General features: G+C 43.9%; 1 protein-coding gene and 1 long non-coding RNA gene across 4 annotated transcripts in view; one reads left to right on the forward strand and one right to left on the reverse strand.

The window, feature by feature from the left end:
- LOC116299491 (DNA helicase MCM8) overlaps positions 1-23,753 on the reverse strand; it is a 62,451-nt gene that overhangs the window by 1,642 nt on the left and 37,056 nt on the right. For all 3 annotated transcript variants that reach the window (XM_031708189.2, XM_089040783.1, XM_089040782.1), the window contains 20 exons: positions 23,632-23,714; positions 23,463-23,531; positions 23,094-23,224; positions 22,450-22,508; positions 22,335-22,365; positions 21,840-21,902; positions 21,373-21,441; positions 21,182-21,259; positions 21,013-21,085; positions 20,315-20,379; positions 20,189-20,232; positions 2,596-2,682; positions 2,410-2,443; positions 2,164-2,193; positions 1,991-2,046; positions 1,300-1,336; positions 1,148-1,219; positions 738-788; positions 310-375; positions 30-122 (listed from right to left, as the gene is read on the reverse strand). In XM_031708189.2, the coding sequence (XP_031564049.2) occupies positions 30-122; positions 310-375; positions 738-788; positions 1,148-1,219; positions 1,300-1,336; positions 1,991-2,046; positions 2,164-2,193; positions 2,410-2,443; positions 2,596-2,682; positions 20,189-20,232; positions 20,315-20,379; positions 21,013-21,085; positions 21,182-21,259; positions 21,373-21,441; positions 21,840-21,902; positions 22,335-22,365; positions 22,450-22,508; positions 23,094-23,224; positions 23,463-23,531; positions 23,632-23,714 (1,291 nt within the window). The remainder of the gene's footprint in view (positions 1-29; positions 123-309; positions 376-737; positions 789-1,147; positions 1,220-1,299; positions 1,337-1,990; positions 2,047-2,163; positions 2,194-2,409; positions 2,444-2,595; positions 2,683-20,188; positions 20,233-20,314; positions 20,380-21,012; positions 21,086-21,181; positions 21,260-21,372; positions 21,442-21,839; positions 21,903-22,334; positions 22,366-22,449; positions 22,509-23,093; positions 23,225-23,462; positions 23,532-23,631; positions 23,715-23,753) is intronic.
- On the forward strand, positions 19,132-23,638 carry LOC148905000 (uncharacterized). Its single transcript, XR_016121835.1, has 3 exons — positions 19,132-19,220; positions 20,195-20,296; positions 23,414-23,638. It is a non-coding gene; the product is annotated as an uncharacterized LOC148905000 (long non-coding RNA).

The raw sequence follows: 23,753 nt of genomic DNA on the forward strand, positions 1-23,753 counted from the left end.
TAAATGATGAGAGTGATAATGATTGTTACCTCTGTTAATCTGATCAATGACTCTAGCTGTCTGGTTGTTATAGGGGTGGAATCTCCTGCTTGGTACTGACGCCTTAGTGAAAGATAAAACCCCTGCAGAAATACAAAAAATACATAATCAAATAGTAAACATCTAATCTCATTAACTAAACTCTTTTGATAAAGTCTAATCTAAATTAAAATTCACACCATACTATTCATTCCTGGCACGATCTATTAACTCTAAACGACCATCCCAATATATCAGCACACATTAACATCTAACATCATAGTGATTCACCTGTAACACCTTAGCAGCAGATGATGTCAGCTTCGGATGAACATATTTCCTTGCGTAACCAATGTACTACGATAAACGATATATTACCCACTCAGTAGGCTGCATTACATTAGTGGGACCTTCAAAATCATTCTCATTACCAAGAGGTCATATTTTATTACCCATGACTATCTCCTCATCTTGCACATGCTTGAGGAAGTAGCCCCTTAACACGCTATACAGGTAGTACTGTCCCCTTCCCCCACGAGATCCAGATAGTACTGTCCCCTCCCCCATGGGATTCAGATAGTACTGTCCCTTCCTGTCCCCCCATGTGATCCAGATAGTACTGTCCCCTCCCCCCATGTGATCCAGATAGTACTGTCCCCTCCCCCATGGGATTCAGATAGTACTGTCCCCTCCCCCCACAGCATTTATGTGTGTCCTACCTTTCTCAGGAGCGGTGGTGGGATTGGATCAAACTGTTCACCAGGGCTAACCTAATAATTAGACAAATAAATGCAGTGATTAATGCGCTGCCAAGGTCATACCACAGGAGTAGCTAGAAGTACACTGCACAGGCATCCTTGTAAGTCCTGAGTGTTGTCCAATACACACAATATGAGACTGATCTTCATGAAGAATAGGTGATCAGTCTAACTACTCATATGTTATTTAAGGAACAAGACCACAGGACTGGTGTAAAGGTTATGCGCTTGAGATATCGGCAACTACAAGCACTAGGATACTTGGTGACATGGAAGGAGTTTTCTTCGAACAAGTAATGGTATTGTCAAATACTTCATTCTTAGTATGTAACCTTCTTCATATCCCCACCAAGAATGTTATTATTACATACCTTGAGTCGTTCAGATAATGGTTTATCTGCCTCCCATTGTTGTCTTGCTTCATCTTCATCTTCACTGGTCCCCTACATGACAACAAACACTGTTATTCCCTTATTCAATACAGATGGTCTTCACATGAACGTGTGGGTCATGATTGCCTTACCTCACTAGGTCGTCTTGCTGTGACTTTTCCCAAGGCACTAAAATACACCATTAATACAAGTGTTCAAATATCAAGAACAAATCCAAGGGAGAAGTCCAAGAGAGAAATCCAAGAGAGAAGTCCAAGGGAAGGGACAAAAGAAGTTGGTCATGGGAGGCTGAGGGTTCCTGGGGCAGTCCAGTTAAGAGATTAAAAAGAATGTCCCAGGGAGTGTCAGGGATTGGGTGGGGTAGAGTAGTGGGGCAGTGTGTATGCATGTGGAGGGTGGAGGGGGAGAGGGAAGAGGAGAGAAGGGAGAGGGTAGAGGGAAGAGGAAAGAGGGAAGAGGAGAGAGGGAAGAGGAGAGAGGGAAGAGGAGAGAGGGAAGAGGAGAGAGGAGGAGAGAGGGAGGGAGGGATTTGGAATGTTCACATTCAAGAGACCCATTCCAATGTCTATAAAGTTTTCTCATTTCAGACCACATGAAATATCTTTGAGAATTAATAGTTCATTGAGTTGTATTCTCATTCCCCCCCCCCCCCTCCCATACATAACTGGGGAACAAAGAAATAATACTCAAGGGAATGACTGGTGAGAATAATTTGGAAAACAGTGGATTAGGCCATTAAAGACATCTTTGAGCTTTTGAGCTCTGAAAACGTAGAGTGACATTGAATTAAATATTATAAAATATTCATGAAATTGAGCATACCTTTTCTTTCCAGTATGTAGCGCCATGACATGTTCCGTCAACATGCAATCCATTTCCTGCAACACAAACACATCATAACACTTTAGTGGCTTTCATTAAACATGACAAATAAATCCATACATTATCCATAGAATGACCACATGGGTGAGGACTAACTTTTAAAGGGTACGAACCTCATCGGGCTTGTCCAAGAGAATGAAAGCCTGGAAGAAATGAGGAAAAAAATAATCAACTTTGGATCTAAAATTCCTTCGTGTACAAGATGGTAGTAAGGGCATTGTGAAAGCAAAGCTTCATATTGTTCTTATCTAAAATAACTGATATGGTTTGGTAGAATCTCTTGTCTAACTGGTGTTCTTGAGCCTAGGGGGTCTAGAAGGGGTACCTAGTAATACCAGGGTAGAATGATCAACACTTACCAGATCAAATCTGGATAAGAGAGCACTACCCATCCTGAAAGACAAAGTAGGCAAGATCAGTAACTCATCTTCCAATGAATCCAGTTTGAGTGAAGGGTTTTAGGGAGGAAGGAATTAATTCAGAGGACTAAGAGAATAAATTCTAGAAACAGAGGAGTTAGACCTAGAAACAGACTGCATTCTTACTTTAAGTTCTCTGAGACTGTCTTTGCCTTGTTGTAGTGACCACCAACAGGGTTAGCAGCTGCTATAATGGAGGTACGGGCAGGTAGACTGAAATATAACAACCAATAGAATATTAAACACTGAAGAGTAGTATAGGGAATGGGGGTTCCAGCGCAATCTCAACACGGGCAAGATCCGTATCAAAAATCCACCTACGGATGACCCCCCACTCCAAGTGTGGTTGAGGGCAACAGCGCACTTAAATATGTTAGTCTATATATGGAGTGCGAAGAATGTAAGAGAACTTTTAAGAAAGAAGCGGATTTGAAAAAGCATTTGAAAATGAAGACGAAGTGTATGAGCAGTTATGATTGTGGATGTGGTAAGAAGTTTGAGACTAAGGTTAAATTGTTTTGGCATTGTCAGGACTGTGAGTACGACTACGACGACCTAAAAAGTGCTTGGTATTAGGTATAAAATATTTCCTATTATATAGATGGAATCCCAAAGCAACTTCAGCACGGTGTCAATACCCGGTAACGGTGAGATTGACGTTAGACAGTTTTGGCGTCAGTCAGAAAGGAAGGTTAAAAGGACTCTCCGAAAAGGTATAGAAGAATTAGGAGCCCTGAAAGCGAGCATAATGGTAGAAGTAAGTTTGTCAAAAGACGAGGTAATGACGACAGCAATGTTGCGATCAAAGTCGTTAGTGATATTAGAATCCACGAATCTGGATAGGTCACTCAGTGAAGCCTTAGAAGCAATAATGGAGTCGCTGTCTAACTACACGAAAGAAGGATCGGGTTGGACAGTAGAGGAGGTTGAAGGAATAGAGATAAGTATGGCCAGGTACGTACCCATACGAGGGGGGAGTTACGTACCGCTACCAACGTGGGTAGAAAGGAAGAAGGCTATTGTAAACGTGAAGAATGAAGACAATCGATGCTTTATGTGGGCAATCAGGTCTGCACTGTATCCAGCAGAGAAGGATCCCTGTAGGACAAGTAAGTATCCCACGGACGATTTAGAGTGGGATGGTGTGGAATTTCCCATGCAGTTGATAGACATCCCCATATTTGAGGAAATAAACGATCTAGCAATTAACGTTTACGGAGTCAGAGAGCAGACGATAGTACCGTTAGTTCTGTCAAAAAGTAAAGGAGAGCGCGTACATTTATTCTACCACGGCGGACACTACTCATGGGTTAAACACATTAGCAGACTATTCTACAGACATACTAAGCACAAAGGCAAAAAGTACTTCTGTGACTGCTGCTTGCTGTCATTTACATCCTTAAATGCCCTAAAGAAACACGATGAGATCTGCCGCGGAGTCGAAGAAGTGGCGCAACGGATCCAGATACCCACCAACAAAGAGCTTTCATACGCAGACCATCAAAAGCAGATGCAGGTGCCTTACGTGATATATGCAGACTTTGAAGCGTTGATAACTAAGGAAGAGCAGAAAAGTGGTGCCACGAATAAGGTGGGATTACACGAGATCTGCTCCTTTGGTTACATAGTAGTCAGATCAGATGGTAAAGCAAACCCTCCTGTGATTTACCGAGGTAAGAACGCAGCTAATGAGTTTCTAGAAGCATTGCGAGAAGAGGAGGAAGAGATTAGAGAACAATTAAGACGTCCAAAGAAGATGGAATTTACCAAAGAGAACCAGGAGGCTTTTAACAAGGCAAAAAAATGCCACATTTGCCAACATACGCTTCTTCAGTTTGGAAGACGAGCCAAGAAAGCGTGGGATGAAGATGGAAAGTATCTAGGAGAAGTTCATTTTAAATGCGGGAAGTATGCTAAGAAAGGTGAGAAGCCGGGAAAGCCCTCCACGCACTGCATTCACTGCCACAAAGCATTTGTTGAGGATTTCTATGTGGATAAGGTTAGAGATCACTGCCACATCACGGGTAAATACAGAGGAGCGGCTCATTGGAAATGTAATATAAACTTCAAAGTAAATCCAGACATGGAGATTCCGGTGTTCTTTCACAACCTCCGCGGTTACGACTCCCATTTGCTACTACAAGGAACAGACGGCTCCGACGTCAAATGCATACCCAACAACAAAGAGCGCTACATGTCCGTAACTGTGGGTAAGCTGAAGTTCTTAGATTCGCAGCAGTTTATGGCGGACTCCTTAGCAAACCTCGTAAAGTATAACACCAACTTTCCCATTTCCAGTCAATATGGCGCGGAAAGGAAAGGAGTCTACCCATATGAATACATGGATTCCTGGGATCGATTCAAAGAGTCCCTACCACCCAAAGATCGCTTCTACAGCACCCTAAACGAGTCCGGTATAAAGGATGAGGAGTACCAGCATGCGTTAGACGTGTGGGGAAAGTACTCCTGTGAGAACATGGGGGACTACCACGACATCTACCTAAGGTCTGACGTAGTGCTGCTTGCAGATGTTTTCCAAAGCTTCAGAAAGATGGCTATGGAATATTACGGATTGGATCCCGCTAATTTCTACACGGCTCCTGGGCTCAGCTGGAGTGCTTTGTTAAAGAAAACAAATGCGCAGTTGGATCTCCTAACGGAGTACGACATGTATCGGTTTATGGAAGACGGTATTCGTGGCGGCGTATGCGGGCCCAGCCGACGTTACGCCCGCGCAAACAACCCCTTAGTAGAGCACGACCCAGAGAAACCAACCACATACATTTACTACCTGGATGCGAATAACCTTTATGGTTGGGCAATGTCACAGTATCTACCTGTGAGAGACTTCGAATGGGATCCAGTGAAGCCGATAGACTTCTACATGCAGGTAGGAAAGGAGGAAGACAAGGGTTACGTTTTAGAAGTGGATCTGGAGTACCCAGAGCGCCTGCACGACGAACACAATGAGTTCCCCTTAGCACCAGAAGCGATAGAGATACCATTTAAGCAGCTAAGTCCGCTGCAAAAGCAAATGTGCCCCGGTTACAAACCGTACAGGAAACTAACTATGAACCTGATGGATAAGAAGAAGTATGTGGTACACTACCGCAACCTGCAGTTCTACGTGCGACACGGAATGCGCGTAGAGAAGATCCACAGAGTCCTAAAATTCACGCAGGAACCCTGGATGCGCCCCTACATTGACTTTAACACGCAAAAGCGTACCGCAGCGAAAAATGACTTCGAGAAAAACCTCTTCAAACTGATGAACAACAGCGTGTTCGGAAAGACAATGGAGAACATCCGCAAGCGCGTAAGCGTAAAAATAGTCAGCACCAAAGAGGAAGCAGAAGCATACGTGTCACAGCCAGGCTTCGTTAGATACGTAGAAATGCTGAACTTCTACGTGATTCACATGAAAAGGGCAAACCTCTTACTAAACAAGCCCGTTTACACAGGCTTTACGGTGCTGGATCTATCGAAGCTGCTTATGTATGAGTTCTACTACGATAAGCTTAAGCCAAAGTACGGAGACCGCTGTCGCCTCCTGTACACAGACACCGACTCCCTAATTCTAGAAGTGCAAACGGAAGACGTTTACAAAGACTGCCTCCCCGACATAGACGAGTACGACACCAGCGGTTACCCGAAGGAGCACTTCCTTTACTCTGCGAAGAATAAGAAGGTAATTAGGAAGATGAAAGACGAAATGTTAGGAAAACCCATAGTAGAGTACGTGGGTCTGAAACCAAAGATGTACAGCGTGCTAAAGTTAGACGGCGTAGAAAAGAAAGCTAAAGGCGTAAAAAAGTACGTGGTTAAGAAGGACATTACGCACGAGTCCTACCTCAACGTATTACGAACACGCAAGGAACAGCGGCATAAGATGAACAGCCTGCGCAGCTATGGTCATCAGATACATAACGTCACGCAGGAGAAGGTGTCACTGTCTGCATTTGACGGTAAGCGATGGATGTGTGATGACGGAGTGCATACGATAGCATTCGGACATCACACGATAAGCAGTTCTTCCATGACGAACCCACGTGTGGGGCCATCGTGAAGATAATACAAGATGGGCTGACCCTTCTTAGCTATTACGCTTCGGATCTGGTAAGTTTCCAAAGACCAATTAGGATCCGTAGCTCTTTTGGATCCTCCTTCTAATTCACCCGGTCCGTAGAGATATCGGACTGTGACATTACCTAATTTTTTTTCATGGGGGAAGACCGCCCTTGAACTTCTGACGTAGGACTTGTGTTCCACGTGTTTCTTTTTTATGGCATCCTTGGGTTTTATCCCCGTAGCCCTGGCCGCCTCGTTGTTCAAAGCCGCGACGACCTGGGGGAGCCTCTGAGTCCATTCCCTGTTGCGTTTGGAGGGATCTTCCAGCTCTTTCCAATATTGGTATCCAAAGAGACGCTCAGCCAGGGTCTTGTTGAATCTTTCGACGATGCTCTGACCCCTGTGGTACTCTGCTTCGGCTCTCCTAATTTTAGTGCTGTGGTCTTTCAGGGTCTTAGTAACCACGCCCATGAACTCTGTCCCCGCATCCACCTGCAGCAGCTTAGGCCATTTCAAGACGCGCTTATAAATCCTACCTAGGGCTTCTGCGACTTCCCCAGAATCCTTGCTGGTTATGGGTTCGGCGTCCTTGTATCTGCTTGCGATATCGACTACGGTCAAAGCGTATCTATAGGTCTTTCTTCTCACCTTATCGTGCGGTAAGAAAAGCAAATCTGCCTGATGAACTTCATTAGGGGTATTTACGGTAAAGCTGGGCCTGGGAATGTACTTAGGCACGGGAAGATAAACCAGCCAGATGGTTTGTTTTTTTAACCAATTCTTAGCCGTTTCTTCTGATACCCTGGCCGCGGTCGCGAGTTTCTTGATGGCTGACGCTCCTCTCCAATAGCCTTCGGGCCCATAGTAAATCCTTTTGAGTTTGTCCTCTACGCGGCCCATTATATGAATTCCAAAACGAGATTGATCTTACGTCCGTTAAAATCCACCGTCTTTCCGTCCACTTTAATGGTGATGTTTATGCTTTCTACCAAATGAGATAAGTCATAGCTCAAAGAAATGGGAGTGTATTCTACTGGGTCAAATGGATTACCTTTGGGCAAAAACTTGGACATAAGAGAAGACTTTTCTCCATTGTTGTAACTATGGGCCAAGTCGCAATAGACTTCGTAAGAGGATGCGACTTTCCATTTCACAGGTATGGCTGTGTCGGTAATTGTCTTGCCTGAGGCACCTAGTAAAGATCCTAATGCATCAGCTTTTCCTAGGGTTACCGAGAAATTGTTAGGAAGATTATGTTTGAAGGTCATTTCGTGCGGCAGCCCTGTGGTGAGAGTATAACCGCGCTTGGCGAGCTCCTTAGCAAGGGTGATTGGCGTGTAATGTCCATCGGGTAGCATTACGCTTTGATAATTGTTAGACCCCTTATGCACGGTGACCATGCCATTAATTAAATTATACCAAGAATTGTACAAAGAGCAACTAACCAGCCGAACCTTATGGGCTTTAATGGGGGGATTCAAATAAGTGGTAAAGTTATTTTTATCGCTTTCCAAAAAGACGATCATTATATTCTAGGCGCCAAAGCGCCAAGCTTAGACTAAATACGCCAAAGCCACGCCTCCCGCCAGCCCTGCGACTCCTACAAAGACCAACTCACTATCTTTTTGTTTCTTAGAAGGCTGGTAGTAATTCTTAAACTGAGGCTTTCTTAACCCCGTTAATGCCGCGGGGTGCGCCTGCGCATAGAGCTTAAAGGCGTAGTCTGTATTTTCAAAGTTCTTATCCGCCTGCATTTTGTCTTGGTAATTCTTGTCCAACCAATCCCTGTAAGCTTGTCTTTTTTCATTCCAAGCCGCCACGTCTCGCTGATATTTCTCCAGCGCTAAATCATGCCTTTTCCTTTCGGCGGCTAAATCTCCGCTGCGATCACCTCTAACTAATCTATCCAAATATTGACCACCATAATTAGCTCCAGTGAATGCTAAGGCTGCAATAACTCCACCTGCGACCACGCTAGCCATTTATACATTAGGAATGTACTTTTCCTTCTGTAGGTAATTCTTTGCCATGATAGCCCCGCCTACGGCAGCGGTCATCTTAGCAAAATTAGCGAAGCTCTTGCTTGGGTCTTCAGTAAAGTCTTCTTTGAGCACTTTCTTACCTACCCAACCAATACCCGCAACGATGGAAGTAATGATAGCTGCTTCTTCAACAGTTTTCAATAACGCGGTTGACATTATATTACAAAGCGAGAAGGAAAATCTAGGTCGCCACGGCACGTGGTGATAAATTTACTCCATTTCAGGGATCTTACTTTTTCTAACGGGCGGCTCCGTAGGCGTGTAATGCGCTGGCTCCAACTTTACTTTTGGCTTTGCTGCCCGCCATTGTAAGTAAAGGCTGCCTGCTGCTATAGCGACTCCTAACGCGCCAATGACGTATCCCGGATTAATAAAGGATTCCTCTTCTTTTTCCTCCACCTTTTCTTCTTTTTTGGCTTTGTTCTTTTTATTCATCTCCGCGAGCTTCTTCCCCGCGGCAACTCTGCCTGGAGATTTAGCCTTGGTAATCTTCTGCTCCTCTTGGGGCTGCTCTACCTTCGACTCTGGTTCCATTTATATCTAAGGACTTGAAGGACTTGATAAGTAACTTAAGGTAACCTGAGCAAGTACTTGAGAAGTACTTGAGAAGGACTTGATAAGTACTTGAGAATGACTTAAGTAAGTACTTAAGGACGACTTGACTAAGTACTTGAGGCGACTTGATCAGGTACCTCAGCAAGTGCTGCCTGGAAGACCTTTTCGACTTCTCTGTCCTTCTTGAAGTCCTTCCAAGACACCAGTACCTCCTTCAAGTCGACGTGCTGAGCTACGTGCAAAGCCGCAGAGGCGACTGCCATTAACTTACCGCACTTCAAAGACAACCACCCACAGGTTATCTTAAGTTCTTGGGCGATGACATAGTCCTCGCTAATGTCCTTCCGCAGTTGCTCCACGTCGTCTATAGGCAGTGCAAGTCCAAGCAATTTAGTCGCAAGTCGGATAGCGGAGTCTGCTACGGCGTCCGTGGTCTTACTTGCAAGGGCAGCCTCGTACCTCTTATGGAACTTCTTGACTTCATCTTCTGACAACTTATTAACCTGCTCATGGGTAAGTTCCTTGCCTATCATTTCTTTACACTTCCCAGAAGACACGAGGATGTTAAGTTGTTCCTTGAGGTTACTTTCGTCTAACTGCGCGGGGACTTCATCTAAGAGCTGCTCAATGTCCATATACACTAGGAATCATAGATTCCAACCGTGTAGGGAAACCTCAAAGAGAAGATCATCTTGGAATGTTGGTGCGTTTTTAGGTGCCGCATGTATTCGTGTAACTGTTCCTTGGATATCTCACCGCCGTAGTCGCTTAAGATGGTTTCCAGGTCAGACTTGCTCGGAGTATAAAATACGACAAGCGATCCTATGTTTTCCCTAAAAGGCTTAGAGACGCTGGTAAGCTGCTGCGAGAGCAACCAAACGCTGATATTGTCATGCCTACCGCTGAAGGCGAGTTTAACGAGCTCGGAAGTGCGTCTTTTTACGTCGTCCCCACAGGCAATGTCATCCAATATGAGGAGCGTCTGCGTATCTTTAGGGAATTGCTTATGCCAGAACTTCAAATGGCTGGATAACTCGTTAGGGTCTAAGATATCTACAAAGAAGTCGTCATCTTTCACTCCTATGCCCGTCCAGGTGCGGTTATTCACGTAGGTGGGGCATAATAGCACGATGTAGTCGAAGCGGTATCTAAAGGGTCCTAATAGCTGCTCCACGACGAACTGGGTCTTTCCGCAGCCGGTGGGTCCTACTATCAGAGCATTGCAGGGAATATGGTTCGGATCCATTATATATACGATGGACCCAGTGGACCCAGTGGACCCAGTGGACGCAGTAAGAAGGATTGCCACCGACGCAAAAGATAAAAGAGACACCATAGAAATGCAAAGGGAGGAGATAGACCGGTTAAAAGAGCGCGTGCAGGAATTGTACGATGAAATGTGCGGTCTGAAGCGTGCAGAACGGTTTGGCGCGCTGATAACGATGGCAACGTGGGCTAAGGAGTCCGTTAAGGACTTCATGCGATATCCCCTGTAGAATGTTGACAATAAGGTTAAATCTTTGTTAAGTATATGTGGAAACTATTCCAAAAAATGCCTCAGAATGTTGACGCTTAGGTTAAATCTTTGTTAAGACGTGCCCTTCAAAGGGGTTCTTATTTTTATTTATTATTATTAAATATCCTTAATTATTCTTAATAATAATAAATAAAAATAAGAATGGGATTTGAGACTCTTTGCACGAACCCTACTTTACTATTTTAAGCCGCCTACTAATCCTTACGGGCTTTCCACATATACTTAACAAAGATTTAACCTAAACGTCAACATTCTGAGGCATTTTTTGGAATAGTTTCCACATATACTTAACAAAGATTTAACCTAAACGTCAACATTCTGAGACACTCTTTGAAATAGTATCCGGGGCAAAGCGGTATCCCATATAAGGGTTATTAAATCCTTATTATATATGGAGTGTGAGCGGTGTAACAAGGAGTTCAGCAGCAAGCAAATGTTAAAATACCACCTGGAAAAGAAGGTGTGCGCTAAGAAGGCACGCGAAAGGCGTTGTAAGGAGTGTAATCGCCTCTTTAGCAGCGCGCAAATGTTGGATTATCACGTAGAAAACCGCGTTTGCCTAAAGAACGTATGTGAGCGATGCGAGGAGGACAAGAACGACGAATGGCATCGACATCGGTGCCGCGGCAATTACGACCTGCTGAGCGTGGCTTGCGAGGAGCACGGCGACGTTGCTGCACGATGTTGCCCAAAGGAAACCCAAAGGAAGTTAACGCGCCGGAAGAAGGAAATTGACCAGCGCTTTGCGGAGTTTGACTGCGTCGAAGGCGTAAGGTGGGAAGATAGGGAATATTGGGAGGCAACCTGCGAGCGTTGCGGCTGTCAAAGAAGTGACCAACATATTTGGCAGTGCCTCTACGACGGCCAAGGCGGTTTTGAAGAGTACTTAGATCGCTTTGAGGCCTGGCATGCCGGCAATGAGGCGGCAAGGAAAGCCCGTAGAAGTTAGAAAGGACCTAAGATAGTAAGACAGGGTTTGTGCAAAGAGTCTCAAATCCCATTCTTATTTTTATTTATTATTATTAAGAATAATTAAGGATATTTAATAATAATAAATAAAAATAAAGACCCCTTTTAAGGGCGCTTGCATAATGAAAATAAGGACCCCTTTTAAAGGTATATGCTAGCGCAGCTGCCTTTCTGGGAGGCATTCTAATTACCCTTTCAATATATGGACTGTATTACTTGCGAACTACCTGCCGACTGCATTACCCCTCGTAAGCCGCCGCGTAAAAAATACACCTGCCTTCATTGCGACAGGGTATTCTCCGAAGGATCCTTTGTGGGGCATTGGTGCTCCGCGGATCCTAAAGCGCAGCGGGCGCTTAACTACAAAGAGGAGATGGAGTGACTGTTCTTTCAATGTCAAACTTCCATCGGCCATTTACCTTACCATAGCTGCGTAAGTGGGTGAATTCCTCGCCCTGAATTACGTACCGCACGCAATCCGGCGCCCAAAGGGAATATTCCTTACCTTCTAAGTCTTTGAGGACTAACCGTAAACGGTCGATGTCTTCAAAGACGACGTAATTTTTTATTTCGTATGCTTTACCGTGGACAAGATCACGCCAGTGAGTCAAGCTGAGCTTCATTATACCTATGGAATATCTTTAGGTGCGTTTTCAAAGTGGCGTAGGATTTGAACCGCTTTACACAGCCCTTACAGGGAATACGAATGCCGTCCGCATAATCCATGAGGGCACGACAGATGACGTCGTAATCGTTGCTAACCATAGTTAGGTAACCATTTACGTCAAGCTGCGCAATTTTTTTGGATTGCTTTGCAGACAATACGCCGTTTCCCTTTGGGGTCTTTAACTCAATGCACAACCCGCGGTATTTCTTATGCGCATTTAGGATCAAAAGGTCTGGCTGGCCGGCTTGGTAGCCTTTTCGCCAGCATGTTATGCGCTTGCTGTCAGAATCCTGCAGCTCGCCAAGGCCTGGTGCTATGATGAATTCAGGGTAAAACCTACGCATGTAATCGACTACCTTTGCATGCAGGTCAGCTTCATTTTCTATCTTAAAAACTAATTTATTCGGGCTGTCGAAGCGTTTGTTCATCGCATATTTACCCGTCTTTCTCAACGCGGGTAGGACTTCTTCGAGGACCCAATCTTGGAATTCTTCTGCCTTTGCCATCTTCGAGGAGAATATCAACTGATACAATCCGGATTCGTTCACATACAGGGAATGTGGGTGTGAATTGGAAGGGAGGCGATTCACCTCCATTCTAAGTTCGCTAAGCCTTACCTTGTATTTATCGCGAACGTGCACCTTAATTGCATCTTTTGGGCGTTCGTAGCCCAATGCGGCCGCTACTTCCTTTGCTTTGAAGTACAATTTATCGCCTTGCACGACTTGCAGTTTCGTACCGTTGCTTTCAAATACGCGAAGCATTGTATATTCAAGAAATATTTTAACATTGACGACTTCATTCCTCAGCCGTCCTAGTAGGCAACGCTTTTCAATTGGTTCATTTCTACGCTTAACTGCGCGTCAGACACGACGAAGACGTAGCAGTTTATTTTATCACCGTCGCCCGCGGAGGCATTCTTGGTGCGTTTGATCTCCAATGTTATGCCATCCTGCGTATTTACTAGACGGAGGCCTTGACCATGTAGGTCTTCGTCGTTAATGGTGCGCATGTCAATCCACAGCGCATATTTGTCCTTAAAGAATTCCTCGGGGCTAATTTGGTCGCCAAACTTGCGCATGGCCTCTCTGTACACGTCTGCGGGCTTTATCCCCTGGGAGTAGACCTTGTTTGGAACGCCGTTTATGTTGACCCCCACGTTAGTAATGTTGGGGTTGTGAAAGGCTTCGCTGTCGCGCTTACCAGCCTCATAGGGCTTAGCAAACACCAGCATCAACCCCGTGAGACTTCTTCGGGGGAGGTTAATGCTTTGGTTGATAACCTCATCCGTCTTATCCAGGAAGCTGAACGTCTTATACATCACTACGTGGTCGTAAAGGAATGCCTTCCCGGAGCTGTATTCCATGCCAGCGCTACGTGCCAGCTCTTCGCTGTACACCGTTTCGTACTGTAATTCTAAGTTGGTAATAGAGTATGGGGTTGTTGTGGTAAGTGCAGTGCTTAGCCCACCAATGATGTTATTAGCATCTGCTAAAGTTACTTCAAACTGTAGCTCGGATAACTGTCTTGGGTAATACACACCGTGATTCGTAATCACTTCAAAGTCTAATGGTATGACATACTTGCTACCATAGGCGGTCTTTATTCGCTTTGCGTCTGCCACTGCGGTTTCTCCGCTGCCGTCAGTAGGTTGCGTTTTCGTAGGTGTGCGGACCTTACGCAGAATGACACTACCAATTCCTTGTTCTATCCTTTGCGCGCGGTCAAATGCTGTTAACCATAAGTCTTTGTACGTGGTATACAGATCGTACCTATTTAAGTCCAGCAAGGATTCCCCGGCGAACTTTACGCGCATCTTAGAAACGATGTTGCGACCCACGTTGTTAACGATAATCCTTTCATCTGTGGGGCTTGACTGTACCGCTAGGTCAAACCTCAAAGCCAAGGTACCAGGAACCAATACTAGGTTATCTGTTAGACGGGGCACGCCTACGTACAGCGTCTCCCCCGGCTTTGCGCTGCTGGGCGTGAATGTAACCCGGTGAAAGGTGCGTTCCGCTTTCAGCCCGCCAACCTGCTTAGGTAATACGTTGGGATTTAACTTTGAGCTTATCATATATAATGGAAGTAGAAGGAACGGATTTTGACCCCCTTACCGAAGAAGGTCAAGTTGATATTAACGATGAAGAATACGATGCATGGATTAAGGACGCGAATACCAAGCCTTCGTTTTACGACATGGCTTTGATAAGCAAATATGGCGGCAAGTGGCAGGCCGCCAAGGCCGTCCTAAATCGCATGTGGCAATCAAGGAACCGCGGCAGCCCCGTTCCCGAGTACTTGGAACTTCAAAACACAGACGAAGCAGCCGCGCGGGAAACCGTAGAGTGGGCAAAGCAGGAGCTAGAGCTGCGCTACGACAACTTTGATGCTGACGAGGTAAGGCTCACGGAAAAGGGAAACAAAGTCCTCATAAGCGTTCAAGACCTAAGATTTCCTGACAAAGACCGCTGGACGAAACCGCAACCCCTCTTTGATGAGGAGGGCAACGTTAGGGGTGACGTCTTGAGATTAAGAGGCTTTCAGCGTGCTACTAGAAGCCTGTTAGAAAGGCTGCACAACTTAACCGAAAGGACCAACGCGGAAAAACGTGCCGCGGATCTGCAAAAGGCGCTGGAAGAAAAAGAGGCGGCGTACGAGAAGCAAAGACGACTACTCGCTAATGCTGAGAAAGAGTTTAGTCAACGAGACGTAAGAATGGAAGAAATGACGAAACACTTAGATCAGGCCTTGCGTGATCGGGATAAAGCAGAAAGGGAGTTGGAGGAGGCTAAGAAATCACATGCTCCAACGGCGGCGTTAGAAAAAACGCTAAAGGAAAGGGAGTCAAGCTATAAAAAACAATTGTTGCGGCTGGGTCAAAGTAAAGACGAAAGCATACTGCAAATTAAACGAGAAGCCGAAAAGGCTTTAGATGAAAGGGATACAGCTCGACAGGCTTTTCGCCTTGCTCTGCAGGACCTAAACATGAGTCAGGAGGAAGTTAGGAAATTACAAACCACCATAGAGGGTTCTTTGGTGGAGCGGCGGCAGTTGATTGCTGAAATCAAGATTAAAGAAGAGCAAATCCAGCAAAAAACTCAGGCCATCGAAGACCTGGAAAAAAACATATCCGAAAAGCAGGAAATAATTGCGGACCTAACTCGTACCGAAGAAGAAAGGGAGGCTGCCCAAAGGGAATCAGAAACCCTTCAGGAGAGAGTTGCGGAATTGCGAGCGCAAAAGGAAAACCTGGAAAAGGAGCTGGGGCTTACCACCAAGGAAAAGGTAAAAAGAGCCCTTTTGAAGTATGGCGTTCCACTGGCATTTGCGGTCGCTATTTCGAGCGTAGTAGGAGTTATCCTATCCACGCTTAAGGCTACGGGCGCGGGCGTAAAGAAATTAGGTAATGGGCTGACGGACTTGGGAAAAAAGATGGCAGCCGGTCTTCCTGGGCTGCTGGGTTCAGTTGTTTCCTTGGCACTTAGGGCCGGCGGCGAACTGTTGAAGTTCGTGGGGAATAACGTCTGGATCTTGGTTGTCGCTATTGGGGTGGTACTCCTGAAGAAGATGAAGGATTAATCTTATCCTTGTGTATTACTGGTGGCTTATCGTCGTCGGGCGCCCGAGGCGTCCTTGACTGCGGATAAGTAAAGATGGTATTCGCACCGCCTTGATAATGCGGAACTAGCGGCAGCACGCTCATGGTGCTAATGGGCTTGTGATTCCAAGTGGCATCCGTCGAAGGGGCATCAGTCGGGGCGGCATTTATCCGAAGGTAGGCAACGTCGTTGGGGAGAACTTGTAACTTCGCATATTGGCAATTGGCTATCATGTGAAAAGTTACCGGCGTTAAGTCTTCTCCGCTTCTTGGAGGGGGCTCCGACGAGAAATGGGCTGGGTTCCTATTATTATCTTTTTTTCTGTAGGGTAGTAATGGATGGTCATTCTCATCAACGATCCTAAACCCGACATTACACGAATACCCCGTCGAAATGCTAATGGTACATATTATTAATCCCAGGCCCCCAACCTTTACCCACAGCCCGGTGTCAAGCCAATGCTGTTCTAAGTAGTCCTTCTCCTCCAAAAAATGTAGAAACCAATCTTCCTTCGCGTGTGGGTTCATATATTTCAGGGAATAAATTCCCTATTATAGACTCATTACCGTAAGAGTGCTAATGGTCTTGTGATTGTAGATAGTATCTCTCTGATTTTCTATACTATTTATGCAAACGCTCCCGGTGTCATCTACGCGCATTTGCAGCTTTACCTTCCCATGGCAATCGGCGACCATGTGAAAAGTCCAAACGGAATGATTTTCGGCGCTGGCTGGGTTGGGCTCTACGGAAAAATGCGCAGGCACCCTGTTGTTTGTCTTACTTCTCATAGGCTGCAGTATGCCATTCTCATCCAGGAACCTAAAGCCGACGTTGGCGTGACTACTCGCGCCCATGCAAATGCTGCATATTATCGACTTCTTTCCCGAGTAGTTCAAATTCACGGACATGCCCGTGACATCAACCCAAGATGCTTGGGTGTATTTTTTCTCGCCTGTGTAAGTCGTATAGACGCAATCTACTCCAGCTACGTAGGGGTTGTTCATCGCCATATATAATAGCTCAGACCAATGCTTGCAGCTGCTAGACCGGCTTTTAGTAAGTTATGGTCATATTCCTCGGTAACCTTCTTTACTGGTTTCTTTGGTGGCTTTTCTACATGCGCCTTCTTTGATGGTTTTTCTACGTGCTCCTTCTTTGGCTTCTCCACGAAATGGGGAATGTTCCTAAGAGTGTCAGAGTTCACGTCATTCACCCCAAACTTCATATCCTTAGTAGCTCGTTGAAGTTTGTTGTTGTAACCCACGACGGAATCGGCGTTGATGACCAAATTACTTGGCATTAGCCAACAACCAGGTGACAAAGCGTAATCCAGTCGCACTTTAGACTGCTGCACTGCAAGTTGATATCTCTGCACCGACTTAGAGATCTCATTCTCGATAACAGCGCTTTCGAAGAGGACAAGGAATACTTGTTGCGTTTCCTGCGACGCACCGGAGGCATCTACGATGGGGCTGCGAGTGCTAACCTGGGCCCCTAGAATGCAGTAAACAAAGGCTTCGATGCTTCGATTAATCCTTGCGAGATTCTTTAGACCAATGCCCTTTGCGGCAAAGAAAGGCGCCCAAGGATATTTCTCTTTGCTTTCTATGAAGTAAATCAAGTCACCTTTTGACGCTTTACCCCCTAAGTCGGAGAATTCCCATCTGCTAGGATACCCCATACCCGGAGTTTCTATGCTGGCGCCAACATACGAAGCATAGGTGTAAGTCTCTCCTAAACCATGGGCGGCACCCTCTTTGTTGCGAAAATCAGGGTTGGTAAGCTTAAACTCATTCCTTAATCGCTCCCATGCGACTTTGTCATATTTGTTATCCTTCGGCTTAAAGATAGTGTCACTAGGAAGCGGTGCTCCTAACTCAAACAATATCCTACGAATAGTAAAAGCAACATGAAATCGCAGGAAAGGAATATGGAACATGTCCGCGGCTATACCGCATCCTTTAGTAGCAGCCCAGACAGCAAAGTTTAACTGCTGCGGCCAATACCGCATGTTGGGACCTGATAACCATTCTCTGGATTCTTTCCCTGAGGTATGTTTCATGGCAGTTTCTCTAAAGATGTCTCTGACTTTTATTTTGAAAGTCGTAGGGCCCACGGGGATTTCTAAGGAGGTAACCATCTTAGCAAAGTCATTTGCGCCACCTTTGTTATCGTAAAATGGGTAATCCTCCGTTGCCGGTAATAAATTCTCTGGAAAATTAGGCTGCCTTTCTTTATGCTCGGGTTTTGGGTTCTTTGGCTCCAAGTCCGCATTGCTGTACATTCTGGAGCCTTCATAGTAAATCCCATCGGGTCTTCTTTCAAACTTACTAGGGTCTGCATGCGGAAACATCTTCCTAAATGCTCTCCAGTTGGCATAATCCCTGTTGTCGTGATGTGGCTGCTCCTCAATATCATTCCCAAAAGCGTCGTACATTAGTATATATAATGGATGTTATACCATCAGCACCTCAGTTGTACCCAGATGTTCCCAATTATCACGCTACCACTAAGGATACAGGTCCTAACGAATTAAACGCTGAAAACTTTAGGCTCAACAAAGCGAACTTAATCCTGGCTTACTTGGAAGGGCAGACAAAACACTACGAAAAAGTCCGAAAAAAGTACGTCAGAGCCCGGAGTACGCTACATAAGATTGCGATAACTTCAGGATCCATATCTGTTGTGTTAACGGGCTCTGGCGTTGCTACTTCGCTTACTGGGCCGGGAATAATTGTTGGAGTTCCTTTGGCCGGCGTTGGGGCAACCTGTGGTATTATTTCTGCTGTTGCTACGGGTATTATGAAAAAGCTATCCACGAAAATATCCAAGCATGACACGACAATAGCTCTGTCTAGGGCTAAAGTAAATACTATTACCGACCTTGTCTCAAAGGCTTTGCGTGACAGAAAGATAGACGACGTAGAATTCTCGCTTATTCTGGCCGAAGAAGACAAATACGAGAAATTAAAGACGGACATAAGGAATAAAAAAACAGTCGTAAAAGATCTTTCCGAGGAATCTCGCAAAAAGATCTATCAAGAAGCGAAAGAAGAGCTTCAAAGAAAGCTTGCTCAGTAAATATCGTGACAGGATTCTATTTACATATTGAACGTCAGTCTGGAAATTACGCGTAATATTTATGCTAATTCCACTATCTTCTTGGAATCCATCCTAACAGTGGGTGGTTGGGGTCTATTTTGTAAAATATTTCGTAGATTACGTCAGGGTAATAAGGAATATCCTTATCCAGCCGACAAAACATCCACTCGGCTTTTGTCATATCAGAAACCTCAGGAATAGACTTACCGGTAATTTCAGACAAAAGATAGGGAATAGCTTTGTAATATTTCCCTAGTTTTAATTTTTTCAGCGTTTTCCGTAGACTTTGCGGGGTTGGCTCTTCTAAATGGTCTATGATTTTCTTCTTTACTTCGTCGCTTAAATATACCGGATGTAAACCTTGGATATGACTCATCCAGTCCCTGAAGTATTTTATTCTCTTATATGGCGTTTTCTTACGACCTCCGTTGGCATAATACTGCTCTCTGGTAGCATTTGGTACGGCATTACGAATATTCTTACCACACTCGTAACACTGTGCTGACGTGTCGTCTTCTATTTGCATTTTCTTACCACAACAAATATACTTATTTGGCTTAGAAGGTACAAACTTGGGTTTCAAGCACTTTACACAGAAATCATAAGCAAACTCTTTACATTCTTCACACTCCATATATAGACTAATATATTTAAGTGCGCTGTTGCCCTCAACCACACTTGGAGTGGGGGGTCGTCCGTAGGTGGATTTTTGATACGGATCTTGCCCGTGTTGAGATTGCGCTGGAACCCCCATTCCCTATACTACTCTGAAGACTAACATGGTAATGCAAGGTCAGTTCTACACTACAAGCCATATTCAGCTACTATGCTGTCTCTCTTCACTGCATAGTTCATGCCTGGGGTTGTGGGTTTGAGATGAACAAGTGACATAATTTTACCCTGGTTTCCTGAGGATATGGGTTTGATTTCTGGCTGAGCCACATGAGTTTGTTTGATGTGTTGTTCTCTCCCTTGCCATGAGAGCTTTTCTCTGGGTTCTCTATTTGATTCCTTCCCTCCATAACAATCAATGTGCGAGTTGAGTTTGTTTTATGTGTTCTTCTCTCCCTTACTTCCCTCCGTAAACATCAACATGTAAGTTGAGTTGTGTGTAAGTAGTGAACGTAGTGGTAGTTATGCAGATGGTTGTAAAATATAAGTTTTCGTTTTGATTCACCTGCAGACTATACCAGCCTTGGCTATACTGATGCTCTGCTGTTCCTTGGTTGGGAAAGAACAAATGTTCAGTCGATAAAGCACAACACACAAGGAAAAGAGATGATAGGTATTGTGAGGTCGTTACCATGGCTTCAAGTAATGCCTGATGCTGGTTGCCCATCTTATCAAACTCATCAATGCAACAACACCCTGCAAAAATATATCATCATCAGTATGATTAACACCATGGTCGACATTATAACTGACCATAATTTATTATGACCATCATCGTCATCACCATCACACCACTGCCACTACCACCAACACTATCATTTTATTGTCATCACTGCAAAGACGATCATCATCATCACCATCATTATCATCAACAACACCATAATGATATCATCAATCCACCACCACCATCAACATCACTTATCATTAACACCACTATCATTCATCATCATTACCACCATCATTACAACATAACCGTCATCATCATCATCATCATCAATACAATCATCATCATCATCAACACCATCATCATCATCATCAACACAATCATCATCATTAGCATCATCATCATCACTCCACCACCACCACCACCACCATTATCATCATCATCAACACAATTATCATTATCATCATCCGCATCATCACCATCATCATCATCATCACTCAACCACCACCACCACCACCACCACCATTATCATCATCATCAACACAATCATCATCATTAACATCATCATCACTCGACCACCACCACCACCACAACCATTATCATCATCATTCAATTCTCTTCTAATCTATAGTATAAATGCAGCTGATAAAGTTCAATCTACCCACCTTGGTCGCCCAGCACCAAAGCACCTGCCTCTAGAGCATAGTCTCCAGAAGAACCATCTTTAGTCAATGTAACCTATGTAGTAATCATTCAAAGGCTGTGTTATCTATATGATTGTATTTATCTAATATATGATTATACAGTAACAAATGATAAATATAGGGAACTTACTGTTAATCCAGAGGTGGATGTAGTATTACCACAGACATACACACCCCTTGGCGCGACATTAGAAACTGCTTGCAACATCTAACAAAACAGGAATCACAATTCAGGAACGCAACCACTGATTATACTTTACGGCATGAATCAACTTAACCTTAAATTACTGGTATTTAATACCATGATACTACTATTCATACCTGGCTTTTCCCTAATCCTGGGTCACCAACCACTAGAATGTGGGGGTTTCCCCTGACAGGTATGCGATTCTGGAATATAGATAAATTAATTAATAAGTTAGGGACTTGTCAGAAATTAGCAGAGGGGGGAGGGAAGGGGGTTGAGATTTGAAATGGAGCACCGAAAATAATGTAACCCTCCCTAGAAATAGGAATGAATTTTCCTGACCCTCCCCTTGGGCATGGCTAAAACATCATTACCCTCCTCTAAAAAATACCCCCCCCCCCCCCCCCAAAAATGAAATAAGACCTGTCCTTGATCAAATATCAAGAAATAAAATATACTATAAACACAATAAAACAATAGTTCCAAGCCGAGGTTGGACTAGAGGTTTTCATACATTTACTGTATGGTATTTTATCAAGTCCAGCCTTGACTCGGAGCCATCTTTTTGTTGTCTTTCAAGTTAATCCATGAAAGGTCTTACCTTGTCATTGAGGAACCGCTGTGTTCCTCCAAATAACCCCATTATCAATCCTGCTTTTACCAACTAAAATAAAGAATACCAAATGTTACCTTTTTACTGAAAACCTCAATGGACCAGACTGAATTAATGATCAATAGGCATCAAATAGTGGTAACAGGATGCTGTAAATGTTTGAAAAACATCTTGAAACTGGGAACCAGACATTATATTTTCATTATTGATTATATGTTCATTTAAGAAATTTCCAGTTGTAAGTTCCATTAGTATGGACCAATGATGCTTAAGGGAAGCAGGGATGGTGTGCATTGCTCTTCAAGGGTCGCGGAGTTCTCTGGTTTTCCTCCCTCCTTAAAATCATTATATTTACTAGATTTCAATTTGAAGTCAAAAGCTTAAACATGAACCGCTGGTTTGAGAGACTGTGCAATCACTGCCTCAGCAATTGACAAAATAAATGATACATTTTACATTCTATGACATTTAAAGCATAAATACCTCATGTCCATATATTGAAGGGCATAAGGACCTGAAAAGAAACCTTGCAATCAGTACTGGAAATTGACTAATCCCTTATATCCAGAAATATCTGTAGTGCATCAGTCTTACGTACCCTACAATGAGTTTGAATAAGTTCCTCTCTGCCTGGATCTCTTGAATGGCATAGAGCTCCTGTGTTAAATATTAATTATTATTTATTACATTAGATCTTGTTACATTAATGTATTTGTGTAGCGACAGGGACTAATGTAATCCACTACCATTATGCTTTCTTCATCATCATCGTCAGTTCATCATCACTATTGTCATTATACATCATTACAATACATCATAATCATCATAACAGTATCACCACCACCTGATTATCATATATTACATAATCATCACTATCATCCTCACCATTTTCATCATTATCATCATCATCATTATCAGAATCATCGTTGTCACCAACATCATCATCGCCATCATCATAATCATCAGTATCATCATCATCATCATCAACATCATCATCATCATCATCAGTATCATCATCAGTATCATCATCATCAACATCAACATCATCATCAACAACATCATCATCATTATCAACAACATCATCATCATTATCAACATCATCACCAGCATCATCATCATCATCACAATCACTATCACCATCACCATCCTCATGGAACACCACCATCATCATCATTCTGACTTCATGCATCATCATCATCATGGATCATCATCATTAATGCAATCCTGCATATATAATCATACCTTGAGAGTAAACTCCATAGAAACAGCACTACTAGGATCATTATTATTTGCATTTCCTTTGTTATTGTTGACTGAGTTAGCATGGATGTACAATAAGAACATACACTTGTCTTTGTTGTACTTGTTACGACCTGAGATTAAAAGAAAAAAATGAAAAAAAAGAAAAAGAAAATCATTCCACATACAGATCTTTTTCATGCGTCAGCCATGTTAGCTTGAACAATAGATTCCAGCGCTTTCATTCCACCATGCGTCGCCTTCCATTGCTTGAGAATCAATTTATGCGCGTGAAACAAACTTGAGATTTTTATTCTCATTAGAAAAAAGATCGCTGCCATGAGATAAAGTTCCATAAAGAACTTTACTTACATTCTTCAGAGTTGGTAACCTTGACGATTCCTGTTGCCGTGACAACATCCCCGGGTACGCAACTATCCACTGAAAGAACAAAGATTCAAAATATCAAAAACACCAAATCAAGTTCAATGTTTACACTATTATATTACTTTTAATATGTCATATAACATACATCCCTTACCTAGGTCAGCCGTCAGCTCGCACTCTACTGTGCGAGGTATGCGTCCTGCCTCTCGTTGGTTGTCATCCATGATTTCTTGTATCCTGAGTGAATAAAGTGAAATTAATGTAATGTAAAATATA

This window comes from Actinia tenebrosa, unplaced genomic scaffold (assembly GCF_029948245.1).
Source record: "Actinia tenebrosa isolate PJP-AT-01 unplaced genomic scaffold, QUT_ActTen_1.0 PGA_scaffold8__29_contigs__length_14323225, whole genome shotgun sequence".
In the NCBI taxonomy this organism is placed as follows: Eukaryota; Metazoa; Cnidaria; class Anthozoa; order Actiniaria; family Actiniidae; genus Actinia; species Actinia tenebrosa.